The sequence below is a fragment of the Hordeum vulgare genome, chromosome 2H, assembly GCF_904849725.1.
Source record: "Hordeum vulgare subsp. vulgare chromosome 2H, MorexV3_pseudomolecules_assembly, whole genome shotgun sequence".
Classification (NCBI taxonomy): Eukaryota; Viridiplantae; Streptophyta; class Magnoliopsida; order Poales; family Poaceae; genus Hordeum; species Hordeum vulgare.
In genome coordinates this window covers 558,716,150-558,727,253 of record NC_058519.1, presented here as the reverse complement: position 1 = coordinate 558,727,253, position 11,104 = coordinate 558,716,150, and the positions used below count along the sequence as shown (strand labels likewise).

Sequence of the window (11,104 nt, the reverse complement as noted above, 5' to 3'; positions counted from 1 at the left end):
TGGCATTCGGAGGGAAGTGATGGAGTTGTGCACCAAAATGATTCATAATACCCTTGAAGAAAGGGTGGGGGCAGAGAGAAACCTCGGTGAACGTGGCTGAGGAGCAAGACGCGCTCTCCCTCCCGTGGCGCCGGCTCAACCTCGTCGTCCGCCGGCAACCTCCAAGATTTATGCACGAGCTGGCCGTGCTCTACCAGCTCCAGCAGGTCCCCCTCCGTCACGGTGGAGGGGAGAAAGTCTCCCTGGATCCATCCCGCTGGCAATGGCCGCTGCCGCCGCTGAGCAGCCGCCGCCTTGCCCTTCTTCTTCCTGGCCTCCATCTTGCTGGTCTGGCCCTTGGTCATGGCGGCGATGGCGAGCTTTCGAGAAGGATGGGAAGGGAAAGGTGTATGAGCGCAAGAGGTGGCGAGGAAGACGGAGCAAGCGAGAGCAGAGGATTCGGCGAGCGTAACCGAAGGGTCTCGTCGGCCGGAGTTAAATAGAGCACCGACTGGGTCGCTGGCGAGCGGGCCCGAAATCTTATCCGCCCAACGAGCCACGGCGATATCGGCGGAAGAGTTCAAGGCGCGAGGATCGAGGAGTCAAGCGCTACTCGAGCGCGCTGATGTCGCCCCCGCTAAGCGTGCGGAACCCGAAATTTGAGATCCCGGAAAATCCGCCGCTGTGAGTTGACCGGTCGTGTCAAAAGATGCCGCGAAGGCACTCGGTTCCCGACAGTCCGTTCTGCAGAACACATTCACTCGGATCATCGGCCAAGAGAGATAGAATGGATAGAGGCAAGCAACACCTAAGCCGAACCTAGTCCAGTCGGATCTGAGCATCGAGCATTGCTTTGACGTTTCAACCCCAATCCATTCGGGGACTAATGATGGGGTCATAGTCCTAGGGTAGGGTCATAGGCCTGTCCTACAGGTCCTACCCAAGGACTACTCCACGCAAGGGACAGGACCTTATGTATGCCCGACTGTATTGAGGTGCCCCCATCATCCAGTCGGTAACGGGCTCAGGATCATCCATTCGGAGACTAAGACTCGGAGGACACCGGACCTACCGACTGGATACACTCGGTGCGTCGTAACCTCTCTGGAGGGAAACTGCCGTGCGTTTCCGGGTGCATTAACTAGCATTTATAGCATACGTTACCTGTAACGCATGCATTCAATCGCCAGTACTCCACCCTTGAATCAGAACCGTTGTGGAGGGCAGCGCACTCTATATAAGCCGCCCTCCCCCACTGGTAAAAGCGTGAGAAAAACATTGTACTCCATATTACACTCGGTAACCAGCTCCAAGAGCACTGAGACGTAGGGCTATTACCTCCACCGTAGAGGGGCCTGAACTCATACAACCTCGCCGTAGCTAGGACTCTGCCCATCTCATTCGTACCCTACACATCTACTGTCAGGCTTATACCCACGACACCTAGGCAAAAGGAATAATTCAGAAAGGAATTGTTCAAAGTGATTACCCACGCAAAGTTTTTGAAGGTTTGGAGACCACCTCAAGGTCTACAACTAGTGGTTGAGAAGCACCTTTGTGGTGTTGTCTTAAGGGGAGAATAGGGTGAGCCTCCGTGAAGTCCGTGTGCCTTCATGGTAACATCCAACTCTCTAATTGTCACTAACTTTCCTCTAAGGAAGTGAACATTGGCTTAGATCCTCGTCTCCCAGAGTTGTGGTTATCCCTAACCCTAACTCCTTACCTGGAGTTATTTGTCTCTTAGTGCTTACTTATCTTACTTGTGCTTGCTTAGTCTACTACTTCTTCTTGTTGTTGTTGTTGTTGTTGTTGTTGTTGTTGTTGTTGTTGTTTATAATGCCTCTCTAGGTCCATCTCGATCCTTTCAGCCACATGACCTTTGTAAGAAATTTTCCAGTTCCAACTATCGAGGAATTTCTTGATGAACTCCATGGCACCATGTGGTTTTCTAAGCTGGATCTTCACACCGGCTATCACAAGATTCGGATGGCCAAGGGGGAGGAATATAAGACGACATTTCAAACACATTTCGGGCACTTTGAATTTAAGGTCATGTCATTTGGGCTTATTTGTTGGAAATATGCCCTAGAGGCAATAATAATTAGTTATTATTATATTTCTTTGTTCATGATAATCGTTTATTATCCATGCTATAATTGTATTGATTGGAAACACAATACTTGTGTGGATACATAGACAAAACACTGTCCCTAGTAAGCCTCTAGTTGACTAGCTCGTTGATCAAAGATGGCCAAGGTTTCCTGGCCATAGGCAAGTTTTGTTACTTGATAACGGGATCACATCATTAGGAGAATCATGTGATGGACTAGACCCAAACTAATAGACGTAGCATGTTGATCGTGTCATTTTGTTGCTACTGTTTTCTGCGTGTCAAGTATTTGTTCCTATGACCATGAGATCATATAACTCACTGACACCGGAGGAATGCTTTGTGTGTATCAAACGTCGCAACGTAACTGGGTGACTATAAAGATGCTCTACAGGTATCTCCGAAGGTGTTCGTTGAGTTAGTATGGATCAAGACTGGGATTTGTCACTCCGTATGACGGAGAGGTATCTCGGGGCCCACTCGGTAATACAACATCACACACAAGCCTTGCAAAGTGACTTAGTGTAAGTTGCAGGATCTTGTATTACGGAACGAGTAAAGAGACTTGCCGGTAAACGAGATTGAAATAGGTATGCGGATACTGACGATCAAATCTCGGGCAAGTAACATACCGAAGGACAAAGGGAATGACATACGGGATTATATGAATCCTTGGACTGAGGTTCAAACGATAAGATCTTCGTAGAATATGTAGCATCCAATATGGGCATCCAGGTCCCGCTATTGGATATTGACCGAGGAGTCTCTCGGGTCATGTCTACATAGTTATCGAACCCGCAGGGTCTGCACACTTAAGGTTCGACGATGTTTTATGCGTATTTGAGTTATATGGTTGGTTACTGAATGTTGTTCGGAGTTCTGGATGAGATAACGGACGTCATGAGGGTTTCCGGAATGGTCCAAAAACGAAGATTGATATATAGGATGACTTCATTTGTTTACCGGAAGGTTTTCGGGCATTACCGGTAATGTACCGGGAATGACGAATGGGTTCCGGATCTTCACCGGGAGGGGGACCACCCACCCGGGAGGGCCCAAGGACCTTGGGGGTGGCGCACCAAGTAGGTGGGGTCAGCCCAAGGCTGTCTTGCGCAAGAGAAGAAATAAAAAACAAAAGAAGAGAAAAGAAGGAAAGGTGGGAAAGAAGAGAAGGACTCCACCTTCCAATCCTAGTTGGACTAGGATTGGAGGAGGACTCCTCCTCCCCTTGGTGGCGCAGCCCTTGGGGCTCCTTGAGCCTCAAGGCAAGCCTCCCCTCCCCTCCTCCTATATATATGGAGCTATTAGGGCTGATTTGAAAAAAAACTTTGCCACGGCAGCCCGACCACATACCTCCACGGTTTTACCTCTAGATCGCGTTTCTGCGGAGCTCGGGCGGAGCCCTGCTGAGATTAGATCACCACCAACCTCCGGAGCGCCGTCACACTGCCGGAGAACTCATCTACCTCTCCGTCTCTCTTGCTGGATCAAGAAGGCCGAGATCATCGTCGAGTTGTACGTGTGCTGAACGCGGAGGTGCCGTCCGTTCGGCACTAGATCGGAGCGAATCGTGGGACGTATCGCGGGACGGTTCGTGGGACGGTTCGCGGGGCGGATCGAGGGACATGAGGACGTTCCACTACATCAACCGCGTTTCTTAACGCTTCTGCCGTGCGATCTACAAGGGTACGTAGATCGGAAATCCCCTCTCGTAGATGGACATCACCATGATAGGTCTTCGTGCGCGTAGGAAAATTTTTGTTTCCCATGCGACGTTCCCCAACATTATTGATGGACCATCTATGTTCCTTGGTATCGTGATTGGTACTCTACACCCATTGTTGAGATATTGTGTCATGGTGTTCTTTGACGATATCCTCGTCTTCAGCAAAAGATGGGAGAACATGGGGATCTTCTGCAGCAAGTGATGGCACTCTTACGTCGTGACCAATGGAAAGTGAAGAGATCGAAGTGTAAATTTAGTCAACGACGAATCTCATATCCGGGACATTTCATCGGGGAGAAAGGAATGACAACAGAAATAAACAAAATACATGCAGTTGAGAGTTGGAACATGCCCACAAATGCTAGACATGCGCCATTTCTTGGGTCTCGGTGGGTATTATCAGCGGTTCGTCCGGAGTTTTGGTGTGATCACAAGGCCGTTGTTCAACTTGCTGAAAAGGCCTCTCGTTTGTGTGGACTGGCAACACAGAGCAAGAATTTCAGTTCCTAAAAACCATGCTTGTCACTGCTCCAGTTTTGGTACTACCAGACTTCTCCAAGAGCTTCTTTATCGAGACAGATGCCTGTGAAAAAGGGATAGGCGATGTGTTTCAACATGAGGGCTATCCCATAGCATTTATGAGCAAAAGTTTGAGCCCCATGTACCAAGGACTATCGAATTACAAAAAATAATATTTAGCCATAGTGGTGGTTGTCGATCAGTGGAGGCCCTACTTGCAGCATGGTGAGTTCATCATCCTCATTGGTGAGGAAAGCATCATCACTTGGAGGAGCAATGCTTAAACACACCCTGGCAGCAACGAGCTTTCACCAAGCTCCTCGGCCACCAATACATCATCAGATATAAGAAAAGTACACATAACACATATGTGGATGCTCTATCTCAATCTAGTTCCGGTGAATTTCTGTTTGCAGTCACTACATTTCAACCAACTTGGATGTAAGATGTGACATCCAATTATAACTGCAATCCCCAAGCCCAGAAACTGCTGGAATAGTTAGCTACCGAACCTAATCCGAAAGGGTGATTTACTCTGCCACAAGGCATCTTAAGTTTTAGGTGTCGTATTTGGTTAGGAGGATCCACATCATTGTATTACACTATTATTTCAGCATTCCCCGATAGTCTGATGGGAGGCCATTCATGATTCCTAACCACTTTCAAACACATTCATGGCTTGTTTGTGTGGCCCAACATGAAGGATCATGTGTTGTAGTTTGTTCAATGTTGCGCCATTTGTCAACGAGCCAAATCAGATCAAGCTGCATCTCCAGGTCCAATCCAACCCCTCCCAATTTCCACAGAACCATGGGAGATGATAACTATGGACTTCATTGATGGATTACCTCAATCATGCAAGTTAAATTGTCTTTGGGGCACTTTGGACAGACTCACCAAATTTGCACATTTTCTCCCTCTTGTCCACCCTTACACAGCGGCCAAGGTAGCTCTATTGTACATGAACAGTGTCTACAGAATACCTGGCTTCCCAAGATCTATCGTCTCGGACCGCGACCCTGTCTTCACCAACCACTTTTGGTAGGAATTGTTCTAGTATGCAGGCACACAGCCGAGAATGCGCACGACTAATTATCCTCAGACAGATGGTTAGTCCAAGCGATTCAATCAATGTGTTGAGACTTATTTGTGTTGCATTGCACTCTTCTTCTCACGTCGATGGAGCTTCTGGATCCCTTTGGCCCAATTTTGGTACAACAACACAAATCACTCCAGCATTAATATGTCTCCATTTAAAGCTATGTTTGGTCATGAATGGCGCCACTAGGTGTTTACACATGCCAATTCATGCTCGGTGCATATGCCCTACAATCGTCACTAGATGAACGTGCGGTGATCCAGGACTTACTCGAACAACATCTGAACCGAGCTTAACAATATATGAAGCACCAAGTAGATAAGAAACATTCTCATCGCAACTTCAAAATATGGGAAGCGGTTTTTCTAAAACTGCAGCCTTACATCCAAACATCAGTTGCGAGGAGGGCAAATCACAAGTTGTCCTTCAAATACTTCGTCCCTTTCTCATCATTGCCAAGATCAAGGACGTGGTATACAAATTACAACTCCCACCCCATTTTCAAGTGCACCCAGTTTTCCATGTGTTGCAACTTCGACGTTGCTTCGGCCCTGGTGTGGACATCTCTCAAATTCATCCTAACACTTGTGATGTCCTTGTTGTACTAGTGGTAGTGCTTCAGCAGCGATCCCGGAAGAAACAAGGGTCCATGGTGGAGCAAGTTCGTGGTCGTTGGTTGGACCCCTCGGTGCTTGCGGATACATGGGAGGACAAGCTCAACCTATATAACCGTTTCTCAGATGCACAGGCTTGGGGGCAAGCCTCGTCGCAAGAAGGACGGGATGTTAACAGCGGTGAACGACGCGACCGCCACGCCGCGCATGGCAATTCAACAAGAGGTGTGCGGGGCCAGAGTGGGCCATGGTTGTTAGCACATCTCCCCACACCACTTAACCGAGGCGAACCACATGAAGAGGTAGCCAAAGGAACACTGACCCAGAAGGCAATGGCTAGCTACCTCTCTCTCACCTACTTTCGATCTCAATTCATGTAATCCCTAGCTCTTCCTGTAAAACGAGAGATAACTCGAATTCTTCCATGTAAGTGATCTAAATCGTGTGAATCATGTCCAACCAATTACAAGTTAGCACCACCTGACCGCCGCCAGATCTGACGAACCTGTTGCGGCCAGATGATGTGGGGCCGACGGGATGTCAGTCGGTTGCATGTCCAGCACGAAACCTTCATGCAACTACAAGGGGTACGATGCAGCCGGGCATGAGCGGAGCTACATAGGATTTGGGTGTACAGATTCTTTTTTGCCAGAAATTTGAATACCATTTATAATTCACACATATATATAATATTATATATCACATAAATTACGAAAGGCGAGTAAAACTGGGAATTTTACGGGATTTTGTACACCCATTGTTTAGGTGCCTGCTACGCCACGCAACCAGTGGAGGGAAGTTGCAAGAGATTATCAGCAACGTGGCCCTGAAACCAGCTAATCGGACGCAATGTTGGCAAGAACACTCTGCGAGACCTTTTTCTCCTCTTTTGTGTCTTTTTGTCAGGTTATGCCTTATAAGCAAGCAACGTAGTTATGTGTGTCTAGTTTTTTTTTTCTCGAGGGGAAGTTGTGTGTGTCTAGTTTACACACACATATCTACTCCCTCTGTTTCAAAATGTGATCTTTTAAAAGATTTCGTTACAGATTATATGCGAATGTACATAGACATACTTTAGCGTTTGGATTTATCCATTTTGTTCTGTATGTAATCTATAGTAAAATCTCTAAAAAGACATATATTTACAAATGGAGGGAGTAGGTTGTATTTGGGCTAAAAGGTTCGATTTGTCACTGTTTTCTACGCACATGTTTGTGTTTGACTTCTCTAAGAAAATTTGGCATAACACAGCATTAAAAAAGAAGAAGAAAAAAACAGCAGCCTAGAAACAAACGCAAAGAAAGTTTCCAGACAAGTCCAATTGTTGTTGGGACAAAAGAGAAAAATACAATTTGGTTCCTGGTTGTATATGCATCTTATTTAAAGATTTTTCTTATTAATTAATTAAAAAGTCAAAATAATTTCAAAGTATTTTTAGATTAAATTTGACTTTATATTGCATTAGTATATAAATTTTCACGAAAAAATCAACATTGATATCTAGGCAAAAAAGACAAAAATTATTGTCTATTATAGGTCAATATTCACACTATTTTGACCAAAAAAATTGTCATTTTCGAAAAGAAGTCAAAGTGTAAAAAAATATGAAATTTCTCTCACAAGTACAATGGAAGGTCATGTTTATTTAAAAAGTATTTTTTTTTAAAATAATTACTAATTTATTTTTTCATACAAAATGTGTATGCACCCAGGTTCCAAAAGTTCTTGTCTGGACAAAAGGCTTGTCCTGACGACAGGCAACAGCGACAACAAGCAAGAGAAAAAGATTTCGACACTCAAAAAAAGGAAAGTCTGGTGTTGAACGAAACGGGCAACAATCAGGAGTGACGTCAGATTTAGATATGCTCTAACTAGGGCACATCTAAATGCCCCCTAAACAATCTAAATTCTTGTTTGCCTGAAAACAAATATATATACTAATTTAAGATGAAATTGTACTTGTTGGACATGTATAAGATATTAAGATGTACATATGGTACTTCCTCTATTCACTTCTGTAAGACGTTTTAGATAGCTGAAATTGAACTGTTTTTGACGTTGTCTTAAATGTCTAAAACGTTTTACAAAAGTGGATGGAGGGAGTAATATATGATGGTGCAATCCCTACCGCGCCCTCATCGACATTGTTCTTTGACCGGAGGGAGTAATATATGAGTAGTTCCTTTAGGATACCAACTGTAGTATCAACATATGTCAATTGCTGCACAGCTTCCCTATCTGCTGTTTACTCTGATGTCATATGCAATCCCAATAAAATATTCAGGTTCTGAAATCTCTGGCTATCTGAGTGTTGATGAATTAGCTGCTCCACAAGATACATCTCTCCCTAATAATAAAGCGAATACTGTTTCTGGTCGTCCGTCGTGGCTTTTTTGTGAAAAAGTCCCTCCGTTTTCAAGCATTCAAACCGCAGTCCCTGATTAAGTGGATATGTGAAAAAACGTTTAAATTTACAAGAAAGCCCATGCATCTGTAAAATTTTCACTCGCGACCCTTTGTTTGATCTTATCCTCTTTCCAACCGCGTCGGAGCACGAGAAGGTGAGGGGCGGCGTCCTTGTTTCATTTACAAGAATATTGAATGTTACAGCTTACATCCACCCCTTATATATTCTACATTTTCTGCACGAACCCTGTGCAGTAATGAAGCCTGAATCTTGTGTGTGCAGACAACTCAAAATGTCAAATAATATATGTTCCAAAATCTGAATAAATGATAGTTATGATGCATCCACAGCTATCTACAGGAGTTGTACAGATAATCAGCCACTATACCTAACATGCATGTATAATTTAACTGTCTGATCTCGCTGTGGGACATGTAATACCTTGATTAAGAGTTCAGCAAGGGCGTGAGTTCTAGGCAACTCACTGAAATGTCTTCTTTTTTTTAAGACAAGCACGCTTTATTCCACCAAACTATAGAGATTGTAACCTAGTAGTATTAGAACAACAACATAGCTTGAATCAGCCCCAAAAGGCCAAACTGAACGAATATGCTGCTTTACACAACTCAATTCTCTCAACAAATGTTGCAAGTTCAGTTCACAAGTCACATATGCTGCATTACACAAACTGATGTAAAAGAAAATTTGCCTCCCATGTTTTAAGTTCAGTTCACAAGTCACATATGCTGCATTACACAAACTGATGTAAAAGAAAATTTGCCTCCCATGTTCTAAGTTGAGCTCACAACTCACATTACACATACTGATGTAAAAGAAAATTTGCCTCCATGTTCTAAGTTGAGCTCACAACTCAATTCTCTCAACAAATGAACCTGGCCACATTCTAATCAGATCTTGTGAGAGGATCACATAGCACAGCACTAGATCTGTTCATTCATTGGCGCTAATGAGGAGGAACTCCCCCTCGCATACTACATCACCACCCACATAAGCTTTTCCTTCCATCTTTGCAAGTCCGAACTTCTTCTGGTACTTGGTCAGGGTCATCCTCATGACCAAAGTGTCCCCGGCAATCACCGGCTTCCTGAACCGCACCTTATCAACCCCTGCAAAATAGAAATTGTCCTGGGATCCGCCGACTTCAGGCTGCAGCATCACGATGCCTCCGACCTGGGCCATGGCCTCAACCATGAGAACCCCGGGCATTATCGGCCGCTCCGGGAAGTGGCCGGGGAAGAAGTTGTCATTTATCGTGACATTCTTGATGGCGACGGCGTATTCCCCTGCCTTGTACTCGATCACCCTATCTACCAGGAGGAAGGGGAACCTGTGGGGCAGGATCTCGCGGATCTGGTTGATGTCCATGATGGTGGGGAAGGCGGCGAACCTTTTCTCGATGGGGAGCTCCGCCGCCGCCGCCGCCGTGTCGTCGGCAGCCGCGCAGCGCGCGACGAGGCGCTGCCTCGGCCCTGGCGCCCCGGAGAGCGCCCGGCGGGGGAGCGCGACGCGGCCCTGGAGCTGGGGTGGAGCCGGGAAGGGGAGCGTGGCGCGGCAGGCGGATCTGGACATGGACACGGCGGCGGCTGTCTCCATTGGGACCGCGAGCGCGCGAGGAGGGTGTGCGGTGGGGTGGGGCGGGGTGGGGAGCAGGGTCGAGAGTGGTGCTTGAAATCGAGGAGAAGAGGGGTGGCGGCGATAGGAACGAGGAGGGGAAGAGGGGGCAAGGGTTTTGGTTTGGCTTTGGAAGCTCCGCTGCGTTTTTGTTTGGGACGGCGATATCTTAGCGTTGGAGATTTTCTTTTTTTAAAAGCCAGCCTTTAAGAATCTTGCTAAAAAAAATATTGCATTTTTTTATTCTTTTTCAAAAATAATGCTCAAATTTGATTTTTTTCAAAAATATACCTACCTCAGCTTAGGCGTGGCCGACAGGGACTAATCGGCCTAGCCAAGACCAATTAGTCCGAGTCGGCCTTGGCTAGGCCGACAAGCCTATCAACCTGCATGTGAGTGGATGAGAGGGACTAATCGGCCTTGGCTAGGCTAATTAGTTCTTGTCGGCCTAGCCAAGACCAGTAAGTCCCTGTCAGGACTAATTGGTCTTGGCTAAGCCAATAGGTGCATGGGATTTTTTTTAACCTTAGCTATTTTTCCGGCTCCATTTCCCGCCCATATTCCCCCAATCTTTCCCGCCATTTCGTTTCCTCCTCCGTTGCCGCTAATATTTCCACGTCTCCATTCCCGCCAAATTTTTCGCACCACCTTTCCCGTCAAATTTTCCCCGTTTCTTTTCCCGCCACCTTTCCCACCAACTTTTTACCCTCTTATTTAACGCCAAATCTTTCCCGCCTCATTTACCTCCTCGTTTTCCCGCCATCTTCCTGGTCATCTGAGTCTATAAAAGGAGGCATTGGACTGCCTTCCTCCATCATCCAGCCTCACTTGAGAACACTAGCACTGCCTTCCTTCATCATCCAGTCAATATGAGTTTGCCTTGCTCGAATCAGAGCATCATGCCTAAGAAAATGAAGAGTGCGAGTTTGCCTCGGGGGGTGAAAGCAGTTCGATGTTGGTGCGGTGATCTCTGCAAGGTGAAGGAGGTGACGGATTTTTCAGATTGGTTGGGCATGAA

The 11,104-nt window shown here is 46.2% G+C and overlaps 1 protein-coding gene across 1 annotated transcript; it reads right to left on the bottom strand.

Annotated features, from left to right (window-relative positions):
- Positions 1-9,148: 9,148 nt before the first annotated feature.
- Positions 9,149-10,257, bottom strand: LOC123430534 (3-hydroxyacyl-[acyl-carrier-protein] dehydratase FabZ-like). Its single transcript, XM_045114398.1, has one exon. The coding sequence runs from the start codon at positions 10,066-10,068 to the stop codon at positions 9,406-9,408; it is 663 nt and encodes a 220-aa protein (XP_044970333.1). The 5' UTR covers positions 10,069-10,257; the 3' UTR covers positions 9,149-9,405.
- Positions 10,258-11,104: the final 847 nt, after the last annotated feature.